Source organism: Cnephaeus nilssonii, assembly GCF_951640355.1.
Source record: "Cnephaeus nilssonii genome assembly, chromosome: 12".
Classification (NCBI taxonomy): Eukaryota; Metazoa; Chordata; class Mammalia; order Chiroptera; family Vespertilionidae; genus Cnephaeus; species Cnephaeus nilssonii.
This window is the reverse complement of record NC_137083.1, coordinates 7,396,415-7,418,526: the sequence shown is the minus strand read 5'-3', so window position 1 is coordinate 7,418,526 and position 22,112 is coordinate 7,396,415. Positions and strand designations below refer to the sequence as shown.

Below are 22,112 nucleotides of genomic sequence, written 5' to 3'. Positions count from 1 at the left end.
TTGTAATGACTGCATTGTAATAGCTGCAGTGTCACCATTCACTCATAAGGGTAATCATTTAGCATCTGCCTTTTTCTGTGTATCTCTTAGATACTGTGTTTTTTCACTTGCCACCCAGAAATGGAAATGGAGCCACCGTCTATGGCATCTCTTGCTATCGGCAGATTGAAGCCAAGGTACGACCGTGACAGTGAACAACAACAAAAAAACCCTGGAAAATTCTTTCTTAAATATTGCCCACCCAAAATGTAAAATTTGGGGACATGCATATGTGGGACCTGTGATATTGTTTTACATTTTTATAAACGGTTTGTAGCTGTTTGCCCAATAGTAACCATTTATTCACATAAATGCCTTTGTGAGTTGATACGGGTGATTATAATTATATTTGTATCATGTCATATTTTGCACGTTGTTTTCAGAGAGTGATACCAAACTTAGTCATTTGTCTGCAAAATACTGTGTTTAAATTTCATGGTGTCCTTGAACTTTTTCTATTTCTAGTGTTTGGTGTATGACTTAGAAAAATGGAGTGGTAATGGGTGTCTTTTGTTTTGTGAAGCAGCATTTTAGAAGTAGTAGAAAGTACTTTACAGTAGCTCCAAACTACTTGCCAGTTATCTTAATTATCTATGACTACGATTTTGATAATTCCTAAACTACTTGCCAGCTTAATAGCCCTAATTAATAAATTCACATACACCAAGGTGGGCAGCTTCCCCCTTTGTGGTTTGCTTCTGAACAGCACTGGGGTTTTTTGCGGGAGGGCTATTCTGTATGGTAGCTTTGTGCGTTTGATTTCTTCACATACTGTTACCCTTACACTCTCTCCTGTGAGATGAATTGAGCTACTGTCCTTTCTGGGAAGTCTGTTTCTTTACTCCCTCTTATCCCCTACAGTTTTATCAACAGTTCTCATGCTCTGCGCAACCTTTAGGTGGCATTTCATGCTGCCTGTCTCCCTCCCCCCGGGTCTGACCCACTCCAGAGTATATGGGGGCTGCCCTTTTCTAGCCTCTTCAGAAAACCAGACAGATAAGCCAGATAGCAGAGGGGCCCAGAGCCTAAGAGAAGGACTTGAATGAGGGGGGACCTGATGAATGAATCCAAGCAAGGTAGAGAGGGAGAAACAGATGGAGGAAAGGCTTCATGCAGCCACTGGTCCGCAGCCAGCTGAGGGCAGGGAAGCTCCTTGGTCCTCAGGACAGATGCCAGGAGCTGTCAGGCAGTGCCCTAGGAGGGGAGAGGCATCCTTACTGCCCTCACAGCCTCACCTGCGGCTGACCTAATCGGATTGTTTTCTGCTAGCGGAGAGCAGGAGAAAGCCCACACGGTCACCCTCGGAATCATGGAGGCATGCGACACAGCTCAGAGCGGGCTGCAGTACCAGCCCAGGACAGCCACCTTCACCAAGCTGCTCTGTCGTCTCTTAAACTATCTCCTTCTCCCCAGAAACAGTGGCTCCGAAAGGGCAGCCCGTTTACCACCAGAACAAGGATGGTTGATTGGCATTGAGTGTGGCAACTTGCACATAAAGCAGGGGTCCTCAAACTTTTTAAACAGGGGGCCAGTTCACTGTCCCTCAGACCGTTGGAGGGCCGGACTATAGTTTAAAAAAAAAACTATGAACAAATTCCTATGCACACTGCACCTATCTTATTTTGAAGTAAAAAAACAAAGCGGCAAAAACACCCGCATGTGGCCCGCGGGCCATAGTTTGAGGACGTCTGACATAAAGTATTCTCCGTCAGACTGTAAATTCCTAATAATAGAGACAGTCTCTCACTGTTTGTTCCCTTCGCCTCCCATATTCCAGCACATAGCGCCCTGGCCGACGGACACTTATTCATCCAAGGAATATTTTCTGAGATTCTCAATAAATACTCTTTGCATGTAATTAAGCAAATGCAAGACATGTTTTCTATCTCCTTGCTATTTTTATGTTGAAGAAGAGTTATTTTTAAGTATTTCTAATAATGACTATTTGTAATAGGCATTGAAAGTCCGGCATGCGGATGTCACCAGAGAGACCGTGCAGAAAAGCGTCTGTGTTCTAAGCAAGCTGGTAAGAGACTAGATCGCTCCCTGTGAATGTGTTTGTTAAACTCTCATGACAGATTCCCACTCGGGGATCAGCATTATTAGTCTAAGGACAGATCCAGAACATATATTCACATTCTCCAGTGACTCAGTATTTAGGCTCTCGCAGCTCCTCGTTCTCTTTGCCCTTCAGCAGTGTCACGTTCATTTGCCTTCCACCCAAAGCGAGGTCAGAGAAGAAGAGCTAACAGATAGGTTGTGGGGAAGGTAGGGGACACTCGATCGAAATGTACATTTCATTTATACATTTTTGTTTTGTTCCCAAGACTTTGAATAAATAACATTTTACTAAAATTCAAAGTACTATAATCATATTCAGATTTTATTGATGATACTAGAAGAGTGCATGACCCTTTTATGATGAAATTGTAGCCTTAACTTGCTCTTTAAAAACTGAAAATGTTGGAGGAAGGGAAGTGCATATGAAATGCACTATGACAGTGCTTTAATTGCTTCTTCTGTGTACAAGTTGATCAGTTGCAAGTGTATCATCATTTTAACTATATATGTATATGTTTTGTACTGGTCCTTTGTTTTAATTCTTTTTAACTATATATTTTTAAAGGAATATATAACATTTTTTTTATATCTCTCTTCATTAAATCACGTGTGATGTTCCACTTTTATTACTAATAGGATAATAACACCTTTACCAATAACACCAGATACCTAAGCCTACATGTAATATATAATACCCGAACCTCCTTTGTGGGGAAAATCCAGATCTCTATCATGTTAATTACCTTAGCTCTATATGATTACTGAATACAGATGTTTCTGCCATTAACCTAAACCAAAGATGAGAATATTTTAATTAGCCTAGTCACTAAATGTGTATAGATTTTGTTTAATTATTTCTTCTGCAATTATCCAATTTCTTATACCCACAGACAATTTAAATGTAGTTTGTTTAATATAAGTTGAGTTTTGCAAGAGATAATTTATTTGGTTTTTATTACTAAGTTTAAAAACAAAGAAAATATCTGAATAATAATAATTTAATACTTACTGGCCTTAACATTAAGATTTTGAGGATCAGAATATTTCTCCCAAGACAGTAATTTTAAGTATAGGGCAAGAATAGTCAAGAAAAGGAATGATTATAAATATCAGGAAATTGGTAGATTGCTAATCTGATCTGTGTACAGTTTCTAGAAGGGTGGCCTGAAAAATATACATCCGTGAAATGCTTTTTTTATATTGGGTCAGATGAGCAAAGAAAAGAAAGCATAGGAGCACTGGATACTAAAGCAAATGCAAGGTGTTGAAAAGCTTACTCAGTGATCATTCTTCAAAGAACAGCTATAATGAAAATAAATGTCATTTATCTAGTGCCTATGTGTCAGGTATTAATTCTATACCACACACTTTTTAGATATAATTGTCATTTTAATCCTCATATCAACTGTGAGCTATAAGTATTTACTGTTTTCATTTTACAAGTAAAGATATGTTTCAGAGGAAAAGATGTCTCTCGTAGACATATAACTACTAAGTGGTAAAACTGGGCTGAAAATCTGTCCTGTCTCTAAACAGGCTTGGGGCGTGGGGAGAGCTAGCTCACACTAAGGGGGCCGGTGGTTCACAGCACATTGTAGTCTATGGATTAAAACATGCTGACTTTATACTCAGATGTAATAATGATACAGTCACAGGAATACTGGGAGTAGTGGGGGAACTATTCCAGGATTACCTGTCTTAATTAACTTAAATATGCAGCATTGGTCTCTGCATCCTAAAAAGGACATAGAAATCAGAAAACATCTAGAAAAGAACATTATGAATAAAAGGATGGAGATGGTAAGAGAGGGTCTTAAATAGGAAAATTAAGAACTAAGGAATAACTTTGTTCAAGTATACAGAAAAATATGATGAGAGAGGACACAGACTAGTTGTAAGCCTCCACAGAGGACAGAAAACGGAAATTTAATTATGAATGTTCAAGTAGCTATAAGAACTGGCTGCTTCAAGGATGGTTAAATGTCTCCACCAGCCAGCAGAACCGTGTGCAGTATGAGGCGATGATGTGAATTATGATAATAATAGCTAACATCTCCGTTCCTTTCTGGGTGCCCAGTACTCTGCTTGCCCCTGGTTGTTTGATTCTGAAAGCAACTCCTGAAAATGTTCTTTTCAGGTACCCATGCTCGCAGCAGCAAGCAGGTGTGCAGGGGGGAAGTGCCCGGTTACACAGCTGAGTGATGGGGGAGACCCAGGAGGCTGGTGCCCACACTCAGCCACTGCCCGCTGAGTGGGTCCGGCACCTTCGGCTGCAGCCAGGGAGCTAGCAGGAGTGAGGTCAGGGCTCTCAGTGGATAACAGGACCCTGGCGTGGAGAGTACTAACTTCCTTCTTCCTGTTCTCTTCAAGTTGAAAGGCTGTGGGGTGTTTGTTTTTTTCACTCTTATCATACTAATGGCAGTTTTCTTTGTTTTTTTTTCCTTTAAGCCTCTCTATGGCTTGCTTCAAGCAAAACTTCAGCTCATTACACATGCATATTTTGAAGAGAAGGATTTTTCCCAAATTTCCATTCTAAAGGTAAATTTGTACCCCTCTACAGATGTGTTTGGCCGAAGACACATTGGTGAATCGAGTAAATCCTGTCAGTAATATTGTGAAAGATGATCACTTATTACCTTAGGAAAGACATTCTTCTTTGAAAATAACATTGAAGGGATAGGGATCTGCCCAAAATGTACAGTTCATTCTTATTACATGTAACCAAACTGCCTTTTCTTAGGAAATAATGCAAATGACTGCAACTAACATAAATGTTTCTATTAATAAAAGGGTAATAGCCCTTTTGCTATGGCATTGCTTCTCCAAATCTGCTTGTCTTATTAATACCCTGCTCAGTGCTTATGTATCGGGCTTCTGGCTCCTAACCCCCATTGCAAAACCCTGGAAAACGACATGACTATTTTACTGAAATGGAGAGCATTTTTTCTCCAGGCTGCCATGAATAGGTAGAACACGGGTCTCTCATAGATTCTAGTGAGAGTAGGACAGTTAGGTATTTAGCAAGGAAGTAGGGGGAATTTATCCAGGAGTCCTTAGCACCATGTGAATGAATCAAGGTCTAAAATGTAGAGGCAAGGATGGAAAGAGTGCTGGCAAGGCAAGTCTTCAGAGAGACCTTGATTGTGTCTAAATTTAGGGCCTGGCCCTAGGCAGTTTGTCTCTGTGGATAGAGCATCGGCCTGCGGACTGAAGGGTTCGGGTTCAATTGCGGTCAAGGGCACATTCCCGGGTTGCAGGCTCGATCCTCAGTAGGGGGCATGCCGGAGGCAGCTGATCAATGATTCTCTGTCATCATTGATGTTTCTATCTCTCTCCCTCTCCCTTCCTCTCTGAAATCAATAAAAAATATATTTAAAAATAAATAACTTTAGGGCCTGGCGAAACAAACTGCCTCAACGAAAGAAGCAGTTTCTTCCTGATCATCATAGTTCTAATTCAGTGCCCAAAATGTCTAAACGGAATCTGTACTTTGTAGGAACTCTATGAACACATGAATAGTTCCTTGGGAGGAACGTCACTGGAGGGGTCCCAAGTGTATCTTGGTAAGTAGCTTTTTGCAAGTGGGAAGAAACGCCCTCACTTCTCTTTGTTTGAGGCACCGAGTTAGTTGCATGTGAAACTTCATGATCAGAATTACATTTCCATATGGATCTAAACTCTTCAACGTTTGATGCTGCTGCTTCCTTACATATCTTCTTAGCCAGCATTTATATTGGCAAAGGTATAACAAAATTTTTTTTTTTTTACTTTTTAAAAATTGTTGACACTATTTCAGATGTCCCCATTTTCCCCACCTTTGCCCACTCCACCCAACCCCCAACCCCCTTCCTCCGGCCATCACCACCCTGTTGTCTGTGTCCAGGGCCTATGCATATCTGCTCTTTGGCTAATCCCTTCACCTTCTTTCATCCAGTCCCTCACGCCCCCTCCCCTCTGACAGCTGTCAGTCTGTTCCATGGATCCATGCCTCTGTTTCTGTTTTATTCATCAGTTTATTTTGCTCATTAGTATAACATTCTTGTACCAATATTTGCAACTATTATTGTTTAAGGACATTTCTGGTTTTCAGAATAATAATGGACGTTTTTTTCTTTTCCTTACATTACTACTGACCGGGTCAATTCCATGGTATAACAGAGAGGGAGGGCAAGAGAGAGATCTGCTTAGTGCTTTTCTATTTCAAGGTTTTCCAAGTTGGGGGTTTGTTTAATTTGCACTGTTTGACAACCCAGAATCTGCATTGGTGTCCATGGTACTCAGTGGGCACTCAGTAAATATCCTTTTCATGATGAAAACAAAAGTGATTTAAAATGCCCACTCAATTCCTATTTCAGCATGAAGTCGCCAAACAGGTAGTTCACTTTTGTAATCCTGTGTGCTACAAAAGCTGGTTACAAAATTCCTATTCTGAGACCATATTTCTCTCTAAATAATTTTCTTTTCCTCTGACAAAATCAGAGAAGACTGTGACTCAGAAATAATAGCCTATGGAGTGTAGTGACCAAAAAAGCATGTTTAAATGATTGATTGCCACCTTAGTACCAGCTTTATAATCTCTAAGCTTGTGTCATTTGTAAGATGTTTGTTTGTAGAATGGGAGAAAGTGTTAGAGCTACACTGTCCATAGCAGTGGCCACTAGTGATGTGACTATTTACATTTAACTTCTTTTTTTTTTTAATGGTTTTGAGAGAGAGAGAGAGAGAGAGAGAGAGAGAGAGAGAAGCATTGATTTGTTGTTCCAATTATTTATGTATTCATTGGTTGGTTCTTGTATGTGCCCTGCCTGGGAATCATACTTGGGCATCCGGCCAGGGCATGACTATTTACATTTATATTAGACTTAATACAAATTAAATAAAATTAAAAGGTTAGTTTGCCAGGCCCACTTGGCACATTTCGAGGGCAACCCCGATTTAGGATACTTCCATCACTGCAGACAGTTCTACCTTTCATCATTGCAGTGCTGTGTTTGACTGCTAGTAATTTGATGAATTCTGAGTACATGTATATGTGATCAAATACTGTATAATATTTCAATACTTGCATATTCCTGCTTTCTTTTTTTACCTGACTTTCCTTTGAGGAGGAAAAAATTTTTTTCGACAAAAACAGCAGGGTGTAGTTACAGATTCGCTTTTCTGTTAACTGTATAGGTCTGTCTCCTCGGGATCTTGTGCTTCATTTTCGACACAAGGTAAGCATTTAACTTCTGCTGTCCTAAAAGTGTCTTCATTTAACTGGGCAGATGCCATGTGCTACGCGGTCAAATGCAGATTGTGGCATAACCATAGGTTGAGAACCGCTGCTGTAGAGCCTAACACAGATATTTACAGATATTTACATTACGATTCATAACAGTAGCAAAATTACAGTTATGAAGTAGCAACGAAAATAATGTTATGGTTGGGGGTCACCACAACATGAGGAACTGTATTAAAGGGTCGCGGCATTAGGAAGGTTGAGAACCACTGTTCTAAGACATCTCTCATGATGACACGAGCCAAAAGTTCTGGTAGTGCTTGTATGAGAGAAATTTCTCAACATGTACAAATACCGTCTGTATATAGGATAGAGTACTTTTTTCCATTGTCTTTATAATTTCCGGTACCATGAAGTTAGAGTGGGAAGACACATATTTCAATCTTGCAGAATATTTTATTTGTTGCCTTAAGAGTGAAACATTTTCCAATAGAATTTCTATATGTATTACTTCTGATCTTAGTACTGAAGCATGTGGTGGCTAGGGCCTGCACACATTGATCATTCACTTAACAAGCATTTACTGAGTATCTGTTAGGTGAATGCTCTGGACATATCTATAATAATCTATAATAATAAAAGGGTAATATGCTCATTAGACCGGATATCTTCCAGACATCATTCTGGACATCCTTCCTGACAAAGCCGGGGTCCCAGGTGCCTGCCAGCAGCTGGAGGAGGGAAGCCCGGGTCCCGGGTCTCAGGTCCCAGGTGCCGGAGGGAAACCGGTGCCGGCAGCTGGGGGAAGGAAGGCCTACTCTTGCACGAATTTTCATGCATCGGGCCTCTAGTTCAGAAATAAATGAGTAATTCCCACCCTTTAAGGACCTTGCAATATTTCAAGCAAAAATGGCACAACTCCTTCCAAAAACACAATTTGTTAGAGATTTAATGGTTTTTACACTTTTTAGAGGACACAGATAATATTTAATTTCTTAGTATAAATTCATGATTTTCAATGTAATTTTTAAAGCACTGTAATTATTTTAATATTATTGATTAGATGATATATGGTATCTTTGCAGACAGGAAAAGGCAAATAAATAATAGGCTTGCATTTCTTATTTTAATACAGTGTTTCTTTTTTTGTTTAGGTCTTAATTCTGTTTAAATTAATTCTTCTTGAAAAAAAGGTGAGACTTGATGGGATGGAGTATTTAATATTTATTGATATTTCTTAAATACTGTATAACAAACTAATGATAAAGTATAAATTAATGTTTTTTGCCTATCAGATTATGATGAGGTAAAGCCCACATTTTTTTTACTTTATTTATTTATTCATTTATTTTGTTTCTTTCTTGCTTTTTTCTGTTGAAGCCCATATTCCTGTTCACTGCCATAGAAGCCTAAGTCCATGCGCTCTGTTTTGAGGAGACAGTGTGACGGCATTCAGTTCTGCTCTCAGTTCTTTGGGGTTTATATCCAGATGGGGTATCGCTGGATCAGATGGTAGTTCCGTTTTCAGCTTGAAGACCCACCACACTGTTATCCAAAACAGCTGCACCTCTTACCTTCTTCCCAACAGAGCACAAAGGTTCCAGTTTCTCCACACCTTCATCAGTACTTGTCATTTTCTGGGTTTTGATAGTAACCATCCTAGTAGGTGAGGCAGTACCTCCTGGTTTTGAGTTGCATTCCCAAATGGTTAGTGAGATGGAGCACCTGTTCATGTGCTTGTCAGCCATTTGTGTATCTTTCTTGGAGAAATGTCCGTTCAAGTCCATTGGCTCTTTTTTAATCAGGTTGTTTATTGTTTTTGTTGTCGAGTTACAGGTTTCAGACTTTTTAATTGCAACCCATAATTTAAAAAAAATGTTTTAATGGCAACCTGGAGCACACATGGATAAATGTATCTGAAACAAAAGTTTTGCAAAATAATACTTAGCCTAGTTACATGCAATGGCATTTACGATCAAATAAACTTTATCTAATGTGGCAAATCATCCCTACATTCTTTATATCGATTGGATAAAATAAAGACATCCTTTTTAATACAAGATTTACTTTCTTACTTGCAAGCTGCTCCTTAAAGAAGACCAGTGTGTAAGGAGAACACAATTGTGGGTGCTATGCTTTGTGAAATAGCACTTTAGTATCACTAAATGATTAATGATTTAATTGTTTAAAAGAGAAAAAACTCACCTAAGCAAATCTTTGCTTGTTAATTTAGTTATTACCAGTGTTTCAATGCAATAGCTAACTGAATCTTGTTTCAGTTTAATTTTTTTCTCAATTTTTATTCTAAAAAATGTCAAACCTACAGAAAAGTTGATAGAATAATAATATAGTGAACACTTTTACACTCTTCATCTGTATCTACCAGTTTTTAATATTTTATCACTTTTGCATTATTGCTTTATATATATTCATTTCCCCCCAAATCATAATAATTTTAAAGTCATTTGTAGATATCATGATACTTTATCCCTTAATACTTGAGAATATATCTCTTAAGAATTAAGAGTATATACATACATAACCAAAATACCATTTTCAGATTCAAGAAATTTAACATTAATACCATCAATGATACCTAATATCAAAGTCCATTTTTAAATTTCCACATGTCATAATAATGTCCTGTAAACTGTTTTTTTTTAAATATATTTTATTGATTTCTTACAGAGAGGAAGGGAGAGGGATAGAGTTAGAAACCTCACTGAGAGAGAAACATCAATCAGCTGCCTCCTACTGGGGATGTGCCCACAACCAAGGTACATGCCCTGGACTGGAATCGAACCTGGGACCCTTGAGTCTGCAGGCTGACGCTCTATCCACTGAGCCAATCCGGTCAGGGCTGGTTTTTTTTTTTTTTTTTAAATCTGAGGACCAGATTGGTGGTGTGTCTTCAGGGTACCACTTCAAGGGGCCCATAGCTGTACTATTATTTTTTAAATCTTGATTGTTGAAAGTATTACATATGTCCCCCTTTTTGTCCCCATTGACCCCTTCTAGCCCACCCTCGCTTCCTCCCCAGGCCTTCACCACACTATTGTCTGTGTCCATGGTTATGCATATGTGCATACCAGGCCTTCCTTTGGTTGATCTCTTCCCACCCACCTCCTGTACTATTATTGATGATGTGAAGTTTAATTGTTTGATTAAGGTGGTAGTTGCCAGTTTTCTTCATAGTAAGGTACTTGGTTTTCCCTTTACAATTAATAGATTTACTATGGGATGATAAATTTGAATCTATGTGAATATCCTGTTGCCCAGCAACCCTTCACAATAGTTTTAACGTCCACTGGTAATTTTTACCTGGTGGTTTTCTAATTCTGTCATTAATTAACTGTTATTCTTCTGTAAAGAAGAGTTTTCTCCTCTTTCCCCCTCTTTTTTTTTTTTAAAGTATCATTGTGGACTCTGATTTTCTAATTGGATTGTCATTGAATCCATTTCAGGTTCTCTTTTATATTTCTCCAGTGAATAAACTGGTGGGTGCCCTGATGACTGTGTTATCCCTTTTTCCAGGTAAGAGGGTTACAGTATCTACTCTTTCTGTTGGTTAGCTTGTGCTGGAACTTTGAGTGGTAAAGGTGTTCAAGGATAAACTCATCAGGGTTAACCTTCCTAGTTTAATAGGACATTTTTGTTTTGGCAGTAGTTTTTTTTGTGTGTGTTGTCTGACATTTTCATTATTTTTCATTGGAATGTATGCAAGCGTAGCTTTTAACATTTTTATAAGAGAGTTCTGCTGCTTAGAATAGAATACACAACTCTTACTCTCTTCCTCCTCATTAGAAACTAAGCCGTCCTCCAACCCTTTCTGTTCTAGGCATGATCGAACATGGTCTCAGGGACTGCTCTCAGTACAAACCTCGAAAGAGTGTGTCTGAAGATGCTGGGCTTCAGGAAAACAACCCCCCTGCAGATGATTTTGTTTCTGTGTCTGCTCCCAACATTGCATGTACCACCTCGGAAACTGTCAAGAAAATCCTGACAGGAAACCACGGTGGGGATGCTGCCATCACAGCGGAAGAGCCTTTGTTCCCAGTAGGAAACAGCAGCAAAGGGCAGGGACTCAGTGAGACCAGTCCGTATTTGAAACCTCCTTCTCGTCCATCTCCAGAGTCTTCAGAAAGTGACTGGGAGACCTTGGATCCTAGTATCTTAGAGGACCCCACCTCGAAGGAAAGGGACCAGCTGGGGTCAGAACAGACAAACTCATTTCCCAGGGAGTCGGTGCCCTCAGACAGTGCTCCAATTACTGTACAACCTCAAGCTAATATGGGCCAGGTGGTCCTGCTCCCAGGGCTAATTTCCGGTTTGGAAGAGGACCAGTATGGCATGCCCCTGGCCATCTTCACAAAGGTAAAGTGTAATGTCCTTAAGACTGACAGCGTCCTTTCAGAATTTAGCTTTTTGTGTTGCATGCATTTTCAGATCTGAAAATTTTCCTTGAAAACTAAAACACATACCAAATGTGTACTGTGGTGGCATCTGTGACTATAGTTGAAAGACTATAAGGGATTAATTCAGGCGATTTCGATTGGGAAGAATTTGGAATCTTAGTAAATATGAAGTCAGCCATCACTGAGTGGGGTCTGCTTGTAATCATTCATGTTTATCTTTGAAAAAAAGATGAATTGAGAAACTCTAGACAGTCTTCTTTTAAAATATTTTTATTGATTTCAGAGAGGGGGAGAGAGAGAGAGAGAGAGAGAGAAACATCAATGATGAGAGAGAATCATTGATCGGCTGCCTCCTGCACGCCCTCTATTAGGGATTGAGCCCACAACCCAGGCATGTGCCCTTGACCAGAACCCTTCAGTCTACAGGCCGATGCTCTAGCCACTGAGCTAAACCAGCTAGGGCTAGACAGTCTTGATTACACTTAACGAATATATATCAAATACTACAATTCCAAAAGCTATAATCTTATGAGGAAAAACTGCATAGTGGCTAACTTAAACAGTACACCTCACAGATTTAGTGTTTTGGTTAACTTGCCCATAAAATTATGTTTTAATCTTTGTATGAAAACCCATTCAAAATGTATTTGTAATTTTTTATTTATTACTTCTTTTTTGCAATTTTTTAAATAACTTAAACACGACATAGGGATTAATAAGAAAAAAACAAACAAACTTATAGGCACAGACAACAGTATGGTGATTACCAGAGGGGAGGGAGGTGGGGGGAGGTAGAAGAGAGTAAAGGGGGATAAATGGTGATGGAAGGTGACTAGACTTTGAACACACAAGGCTATAGATGATGTATTATATAGAGTTGTGCACTTGAAACCTATGTCATTTTGTTAACCAATGTCACCCCAATAAATCCAATAAAAAATTTTAAAAGTAAAAAATCTATATATATCCTATATAAAAGCCTAATATGCAAATTGACCAAACTGCAGAACAACCAGCAGAACGACTGGTCGCTATGACGTGCTCTAACCACCAGGGGGCAGATGCTCAACGCAGGAGCTGCCCCCAGCCCATAGGCCCTAGGCCAGCCAAGGCAGGTGCAAGCAGGGGACAGGGCTGGCAAGTGGGCGGCGCCAGGCCGGCCAAGGCAGGTGCCAGCAAGGGCCCCGCCATTTGCCCTGCCCATCGCCCCACAGATCGGCCCTGATAGCCGGCCTAGGGACCCTACCTACGCATGAATTTCCTGCACTAGGCCTCTAGTATGTATGTGTGTGTGTGTGTGTGTGTGTGTGTGTGTGTGTGTGTGTGTATATATAAAAGCCTGGCCTGCAGGGATCAGGCCAATACTGGCAGTCCGACAACCCCTGAGGGGTCCTGGATTGCCAGGCTGGGGGACCCCACCAGTGCATGAATCCGTGCACTGGGCTTCTAACACAATAATAATAAGAGTTTCTATGCTCTTCCACATCAATTTTAGGATCGACTTAAGTTCCCACTCATCCAGGTCGGCACTTTGATAGGGATTACCTTTAAACGCTAGATGAGCCCTAGCTGGTTTGGCTCAGCGGATAGAGCACTGGCCTGCAGACTGAAGGGTCCCAGGTTCGATTCTGGTCAAGGGCACATGCCCAGGTTGCGGGCTCGAACCCCAGGAGGTAGCTGATCAATGATTCTCTCTCATCATTGATGTTTCTATCTCTCCCTCTCCATTCCTCTTTGAAATAAATAAAAACTTAAAAAAAAAAAAAAAAACGCTAGATGAATTTTGGGGAGAACGGGCAGCCCTGCAATAAAGAGGCTTTTGGTTGGTGAGCGAGCTTATCATCCCTGACCAGAGGCCAGATGAGGAGTGGCGGTTGGCCCTGACCGGGTGTAGCCCTTTCCAGGCGCAGGAGGGAGGGAAGGCTCTTAGCAGATCAGCTCTCAGTGGTTCTGCCTGGTCTGCCAGGCTCAGCAGGTGTGTGTGATGGGGGGCGGGGGAGGGGGATTTACTTGTTTTTCAATTATGGTAAAAAACATAACATTTACCTCTTCACCATTTTTAGTGTTAAGTTGTATTCTCACTGTTGTGCTATAGATCTCCAGAGCTTTGTCATCTTGCAAAACTGAAAGTCTATACCCACTAAGCACCAGCTCCCCATTCTCTCCTCACCCCAGCGCTGGCAACCCCCCTTCTTTCTGTTTCTCTGCATTTGACTACTTTAAATACCTTATGAGTGGGATCATAGAGAATTTATCTTTTTGTGACTGCCTTCCTTTTAAGGCTGAATCATATTGCATTGTAAGTCTGTCTCACATTGTATTTATCTACTTATCCTTCAGTGGACATTTGGGTTGCTTCCATGCTTTGGCTATTGTGAATAATGCTGCTATGAACATGGGTATGCAAGTAACTTTTCATTTTTATTTTTTTTTACCATTATATACCGCAGCTCTAAATGGAAGCTAAAGTACCCCAGGAAAATGGAAAACTGGGGTGAGGGTGGGCTTGGGTATAGAGGCTGCTTTATGTGAAAGGACCCAAGGTCTTGCTGCCACTGTATGTTAAAGGCTGTTAAGAGATTTAGGCTCATTTGATCATCATTTTAAAAAAAAAAAGTAATGATAGCAAAATGTGAAAGCTATTTTGAACTAGTATTTTAAACTAGAGCCCCGTTGCAGGAAGATTCCTGCAAGAATAGGGCTTCCTCGGGCCTATTCCTGCAAGAATAGGGCTTCCTGCGGCCGGAGCGAAGCAGAGAAGGGAGCGAAGCCCGCCGAGGTGGGCTTTCCTCCCGTCTCCGCTTCCACCTCGCCTCCCTCCATTCTCTGCTGCCTCGCTCCCTTCTCCGCAGCTTCGCTCCCTTCTGCAGTGCTTGGCTTCCTTCTACGCTGTCTTCAGTCTTCACTCCGTGCCTGCGTATGCAAATTAACCTCCATCTTTGTTGGGTTAATTTGCATACCTGCTCTGATTGGCTGGTGGGGTAGCGGAGGGACGGTCAATTTGCATGTTTCTCTTTTATTAGTGTAGATAACCTTATAAATCTGTAATACCTTTACATGTTCAATATGGTTCAATTTTTAAATGGTTCCACGGCATCCTCTCTAATAAAATGGTAATATGCAAATTAACCATCACTCCACTACACAAGCCACACCCACCAGCCAAGCCACACCCACCAGCCAATCAGGGTGAGTATGCAAATTAACCCCAATCCAAGATGGCTACAGCCACAGAGAGCAAGGTTTCCCAGGTAACAGAGCAAGCCAAGCTTTCCATAGCCATTGCAGGCCTAAGCCTCCACTCAAGCTACAAAGTTTCAATTATAGAAGGTAAACAAATTCAAACAAATGGCGGCAGAATGGAGCTTGAGAGAGCAGGCCAGGGTTGCCGGCGGCAACAGGGGAAGCAAAGCTTTCCGCACACCCTGGCCGGGCTCACCCGCTTAAGGCTACAAAGTTTCAATTATAGAAGGTGAATTAACTGCCACAGAAATGGCTGCCGCCCCAGAGGGAACAGCAGGCTTGGCTCTGCTCCAGGCTACAAAGTTTCAATTATAGAAGGAAAATAAATTCCAGATACCAGGGCCTCCTCTTGGGTCGCCAGGGTGCGTGGCCGGCCTGCAAACCACCACAGGCCCCTCGCTCAGGCCGCCCCACACCCCAAGGGAACCCCCACCCTTATCTGTGACACCCTTCAGGGAAAACCAGCTGGCCCCTACCCGTGCACCAGGCCTCTATCCTATATAATAAAAGAGTAATATACAGATTGATCATCACTGCAACACACAATATAGCTGCCCCCATGTGGTCAAAGATCCTGCCCCCATGTGGACACAAGATGGCCACCACAAGATGGCCAGCAGGGGAGGGCAGTTGGGAGGCACCAGGCCTGCAAGGGAGGGCAGTTGAGAGGGACCAGGCTTGCAAGGGAGGGCAGTTGGAGGTGATCAACCCTGCAGGAGAGGGCAATTAGGGGTGACCAGGCTGGCAGAGGAGGGAAGTTGGGGGCAAACAGGCCGGCAGGGGAGCAGTTAAGCATCAACCAGGCTGGCAGCGGAGTGGTTAGGGGGTGATCAGGCTGGCAGGCAGAAGCGGTTAGGGGCAATCAGGAAGGCAGGCAGGCAAGCAGTTGGGAGCCAGCAGTTCTGGATTGTGAGAGGGATGTCTGACTGCCCGATCCTGGTGGGATCGGGCCTAAACGGGCAGTCGGACATCCCTCCAGGAGTCCCAGATTGGAGAGGGTACAGGCTGGGCTGAGGGACAATCCCCCGCCGTGCACGAATTTCGTGCACCGGGCTTCTAGTCTATAATAAATCTCCCTGTCATTCCATCCCCTGCTACTCACCTGCCCTCGCCACTGGCAGCCACATCATCAATGCCTTCTGTTTCCTTCTAGGAGTATTTTATGCATAAACAAATGCAGAGATTTTTTTCCTTCCCTTTTTACACACATAGGAGCAGACTATACTCGTTTTTATGCCCCTTACTTATTTACTTATTTTTACAAAATATTCATTGGAGATTAACTTCATCGCTCTTAATTGTTGCAGGGTGTATTTCCTGGCACAGATGAATGTTTATTCAGTTCTCTGTTCATGAATAGTTAGGGTTCCAGTCTTTTGTTGTAATAAACAATGATGCAATAAATAACTTTTTACAAATCTCACATATGAGCAGGTGTATCTGTAGAATAAATTACAGGAAGTGTAATGCTGGGTCAAAGAGTATGAATATGTATTTTTTGGTGGTGGGTTTTTGGGGTTGTTTTATTCTTTTTTTTCTTGTTTACTTTGAATATGTATTTTTAAGGGATGTAGTTTTTCACATTCTTACAAAGCTTTGAACTATTGATTTTTTAAAAACATACTTTTGAGTTTTCATGATTTTAGAGACTTAGCCAAGATTCCATTGTTGAGATAGACTTTTCTGCTCTTACAGCATAAATTATGAATGTAATACTATGAACAATTAAATTCATTTATCACTGTTTTGCAGTATAAATCTTTTGTAAGAATTGGCTGTTCTGAGAGTGCCTTTAGCAAGGATTCTCAGTTCTAGATGGGGGAGTGAGTATTCTGTTTGAAAGTCCACTCACTATTATAATATTTATGTCTAGAAACAGGAAGTTGGGGAAGAGGGGAGTCTTGTTTTAAAATGCCTGTCACATAAAATGAAGCGTGAACCCCGAGCCCTGGCCAGCTCTCTGGTCTGTTTCTGCAGGAGGAGCAGGGGTCCTTTCCGCCTTCAGTCACGAGAGGGCGTGGGTTCAGAAACACCGTGCTGAGTATCTCTAATGCATAGACGTGGATTTCCTTTTGCTGCTGTTAGTTAGCATTTTATCAAGCAGAGGAAGAGACTGTCAAGACTAAGAATAAAACCAAGTTACTAGACCCATATTCCGACTTTTAGAAGTCTCCTCTCCCATAGTAGGTAGTTCAACAACCACCTGTGAGATCCAAGGCTCATCCTAGCTGCGGTGCTAAACAACACAGTATCCAGGGGACAGTTCAGTGTTTTTAGAAAAGTGGTGAGAAGTTTAAAAATAATTAAATAAAACTATCACAGAACTTGAGATTGAAAACAAATTCAGGGTTTCCACAAGCCCGCCTTCCTGGCTTCATTCACAAATCGTGCCACCTGTTGACAATCCACCTCAATGTAGAAATCAGTCCAGTGCCAACACCTTCATTGTCAGGAGATACACTGCTTTTTGTACACTTCCCTGCCTGCTGTAGTTTGGCAATTCAATTGTAATTTTTAGGGCAGTGAAATTTTCAAATACAAATCAAATGGAAATTAACTAAATACTCAAGTACTGCCAAATGTCATTTTTGCTTTCAGCATGTAGGAGCAAATATCTTGAAATATTTTTGCATAATTTTAACAAGAGGACAGTAAAACAGGATAATGAGTGCTGTGTGCTTCTCATACTAATGCATTAGAGATTTTGTGCAGAGGCAGGTGTAAAATTTTACTAGACGAGCTAACAGCTTTCTGCTAAACGACATGCTTGTGGATGGGCTTCATATTTCAGTTCCTAAGTGAAAAAGTCCAGCTTGTTAGTTACTGTGGAGGCTTTTAAGCTGAACCGAGAACAAAGTGATCTCTCGAGGAAGACAGCCTTCATGTTGGATGACCTTACCAAGGTCAACCATTCGTGCAGTCACAGCCTGAGGGTGCCTGGGAACATTATTGCAGGGAGTCCGGGATCGGCTGTGTTTGGGATGGCGAGGAGGTGGGAGAAAACCGGGAGTTTCTTTTCCTACCCTTAGCTCTCTGGGCGTGAAGAGGGAGGTGATTATTCCATTGCTTTTCTAATATTCTGTGTTACTCTTGTGATTCTTAGGGATATCTGTGTTTGCCTTACATGGCATTGCAGCAGCATCACCTTCTCTCAGATGTCACCGTTCGGGGATTTGTTGCTGGAGCTACTAACATCCTTTTTCGACAACAGAAGCACCTCAGTGATGCCATCGTGGAAGTAGGTTTATGTCTGAGTGTCCTTGGCGCTGCTGGGCCCTGGGGTCCTTTCTGATTTGGAATGAGGAGGGCAGAGTCATCTACACTAATAAAAGAGAAAGATGCAAATTGGCTGTACCTTCGCGATGCCCACCAGCCAATCAGGAGTGAGTATGCAAATTAACCCAACAAAGATGGGAGGTTAATTTGCATACACAGGCGCTAGCAGTGGGGGCGGGACGCTTGCCATGGCGACGACGCAGGCATTCCGCACTGCCCCAGCCACTCCAGGCCTCTGGGCAGTGTAGGAAGGCGGAAAGGCGGCTCTGGTCCGGAGCAAAGGCGGTGCCGGCAGCCAGGGGAAGGAAGGCCCATTCTTGCACGAATCTTCATGCATCGGGCCTCTAGTAACTAATAATGGTGCTAACTGCTCCCTGTGCCAGGCATTCTGAGCGCCTCAGGTATATTAACTGATGTAATTTGCATGACAACCTATGTGGTACATACTGTTACCGTCCCTATTAGATACCTGTGGGAGCAAAGGACCAGAGAGATCAAACAGCAAGAATAGTGGGTGAGCCAGGACCCCAAACCCCGGTCCTACTACAGTCTTACAATTAAAATGTGTTTATTGTTTAAATGATGTAAATATTTCTAGCCTGTGTAATATGCTTCTGATATCAAGAGCAAGGAGCTAGAGATAACTGTTTGACATCTTATCAGTATAGAAGAAGTTTAAATTGTTTGTTCAACTTTACAGTTGAAGTAATTTAAATGGGGAAGCTGGTTGGGGGGCGCAGGGGGTTAAGCCATCTTAAGGTTTTTAGAAAGTACTGAAACATGCTTCCTGGGAAAATGTTTATAATATATAAATGAAGAACTGGAGTGCAAAGCTTTAGGTATTACGATCCCAAGTTTGAGGAAGAAAAACATACACAGACCTTCCAAGGCAGAAGGAGACAGGTGGGAGTGCTGAGGCAGCGTTAGTAACATTCAGTTCCTGAAGTTGGTTGGCAGGCTCATGGGTATTGGTTTTCTTATACTTCCAAGCTAACCTGTAAGTTACATACACTTATTTGCATTTCAACTATTACATAGTAAAAGTATTCCAGAGTATCTGTGCACTCAAAGGGAAAAAATATTAGAAATTCTCAATTGCACTCATTTCTGATTGTGCGATAAAGGTGATTCATATTTCCCCAAATAGTACAATAAGCATGAATTCCTTTTATAATTCAAAATTAAATACTTAATGCGTATGTTTTCTAAAAATAGAAAACGAGTACTTTTTAAGTATAGAAAGAAAAATGCTTGAGTGTAAAAGCCCGTCTCTTAGATTCACCTTTTGAGAATGCTGTTACTCGTATTTTTTTATTGCCGGCTCCAACTTTCCAGTAGTTTCTCTCTCTCTCTCTCTCTCTCTCTCTCTCTCTCTCTCTCTCTATATATATATATATATATATATATATATATATATATATTGATTTCAGAGAGGAAGGGAGAGGAAGAGAGAGAGAGAAACATCAATGATGAGAGAGAATCACTGATCAGCTGCCTCCTGCACGCCCCACTGGGGATGAGCCTGCAACCCCGGCCTGTGCCGGGACCAGAAATCCCACCGGGACCTCCTGGTGCATAGATAGATGCTCAATCGCTGAGCCACCCCGGCCGGGCCAGTGGTTGCTTGGAGACTGCGTGAGAGCCGCACTGACTCGTGCCTGGGTGCCCGCAGGTGGAAGAGGCGCTGATCCAGGTCCAGGACCCCGAGCTGAGGAAGCTGCTCAGCCCCACCACGGCCGACCTCAGGTTCGCCGACTACCTGGTGAAGCACGTGACCGAGAACCGCGAGGACATCTTCCTGGACGGCACGGGCTGGGAGGGGGGCGACGAGTGGATCCGAGCGCAGTTTGCTGTCTACATCCACGCGCTGCTGGCCGCCACGCTGCAGCTAGGTGAGGGGCGTGCAGCCACTTCTCCATTCTGTCACATCCTAACGTCTGAATTGTGTACGAAATGCAATCTCACTGCAGCCAGTGGAGCAGGGAGACAATCACTCCTGTCTGCAACCTGCCTCCTTCCCCGTAGGAAGAAAAAAGGTCTAGAAAGACCTCGTGGAGCCGGGTAATGAGCTCTCGCACCACGGACGCCCGGTGGATGGTCGGTAGATTTTGCTGTCGTTGTTGTTCAAAGCGTTGAGCTTGTTTTGTCCCCCTGCCCCACAATTATCTCTACCTCTGCTTTTTAAAAATATATATTTTATTGATTTTTTACAGAGGAAGGGAGAGGGATAGAGAGTTAGAAACATCGATGAGAGAGAAACATCGATCAGCTGCCTCCTGCACACTCCCTACTGGGGATGTGCCCGCAACCAAGGTACGTGCCCTTGACCGGGATCGAACCTGGGACCCTTGAGTCCGCAGGCCCATGCTCTATCCACGGAGCCAAACCGGTTAGGGCTGCTTTTGTTTTTAATTGTGAAATACACATAATCTAAAATGTACTAGCTTAACCAAGTCTAAGTGTATTCTATGGTGGCATTAAGTACATTCACATCGTCATGTCAGCAAGTTGTTTAAATCAGCCACCCACCACCACCACCACCACCGCCTAAGTTCGCTCCTCACAGAGTGTGTGTGGAGTTTCCACCCAGGCTCCTGCGTGTTCTTCACTGGAAAGGAAGCTTCGGAGCAAGTTCGTATTTGTTAGTGGGATGTTTTTAAACGTCTGCCTCTTCCTAATTAAATACTCAAGTACTCAGCAGCTGAGACACCCAAATCTAGGCCTGTAACCCAAGATCATGCAGGAATCTAGTAAGAAAACCCCAGTCCCCACCAATCATGTAGCTTCGTGAGTGATTCATTCACCTTTTAAAAACATTTGCCCGGGTAGCTGCAAGAACTGACTGGTAGGAGCTAGCTTCCTTTCTTTAGGGGGCGGGGGGGCACATTTAACATGCGCAGGGATCTGTGTTGAGCTCTTTACACCTACCCACCCACATCATCCTCACAGCAGTCCTGGGGCACATACCTTGTCATCCTCAACTTTACAGAGGAGCAAGCGAGGCACAGGAAGGTGATTTCAGCAGCGCGCTCACCCCTGGCAAGAGGCTGAGCTGGTATTTAAAGCCCCGTCGCCCGGCTCAGCTCCTTGCTGCTGAAGGACCTTCAGCCCTATGCCCTGTTTGGGGAATATGTTCTTAAAAGAACTTCCCGTGCTGCACATGGAACTGCGTGTACCTTTCTCTTCCTTCCCCGGCCACAAACATCACCTTTCACCTTCAAAGCAAGCAACTTGCAATTACATATGAAGCAATGGCCACTGGAGTCCGGTCTCCAACCTTTTCTGTTGCTCCAAGCAGCAGGAACGCCTGCATTGAAACACCCCCGCGATACCGATAAAGCCTAAAAGTTGTAAACATTACACACACAGATTCCCTTGTTGTGTTAAGTATCTTGACAGCAAAATGCATGGAAGCTCTGGAGTGAGTTTCACCAGATAGCAAGACAGAGCCCAAAGAAGAGAAAACAGTGCCTAAAAGAACCAATTCGTGTCCTTAGGATCAGTGACTTTTGTGCCCAGATAAAAGATGCCCCGCTTGCCTCCTCCCCATGTAAACATCGGAACGTTGGCTCGCTGTCCGGCCTGTCGCTTGTTTAATAAACAACACGGTGCCTCCTGACCTTGGGAAGGAAGGAGGACGGGACCGATCGTGGCGTTGTCAGGAGCCTCGGACAGTCTGGGCCCGCCCTCTTCGTTTCCAGTTAGGGAAATGACATTCTCCGGGACTAAGTGACTTGCCAAAGACCACATAGCCTCTTAACGGGACGTTGGGAGCTAGACCTAATTTCCTGACATCTGGTAGACTCCCCCAGAGAGCCGGGGGGTCCAGGGGGTGGAACTATTCCTTTACCCTTTTT

The 22,112-nt window shown here is 42.6% G+C and overlaps 1 protein-coding gene across 2 annotated transcripts in view; it reads left to right on the top strand.

The window, feature by feature from the left end:
• Positions 1–22,112, top strand: part of AVL9 (AVL9 cell migration associated) — a 44,049-nt gene that overhangs the window by 10,857 nt on the left and 11,080 nt on the right. The window contains exons 3-12 of one of the 2 annotated variants that reach the window (XM_079785509.1): positions 91–176; positions 1,994–2,065; positions 4,549–4,638; positions 5,597–5,663; positions 7,276–7,316; positions 8,476–8,514; positions 10,786–10,855; positions 11,160–11,695; positions 18,083–18,217; positions 19,928–20,147. In XM_079785509.1, coding sequence (XP_079641635.1) covers positions 91–176; positions 1,994–2,065; positions 4,549–4,638; positions 5,597–5,663; positions 7,276–7,316; positions 8,476–8,514; positions 10,786–10,855; positions 11,160–11,695; positions 18,083–18,217; positions 19,928–20,147 — 1,356 coding nt within the window. The remainder of the gene's footprint in view (positions 1–90; positions 177–1,993; positions 2,066–4,548; positions 4,639–5,596; positions 5,664–7,275; positions 7,317–8,475; positions 8,515–10,785; positions 10,856–11,159; positions 11,696–18,082; positions 18,218–19,927; positions 20,148–22,112) is intronic. The other variant, XM_079785510.1, reaches the window with a different exon arrangement.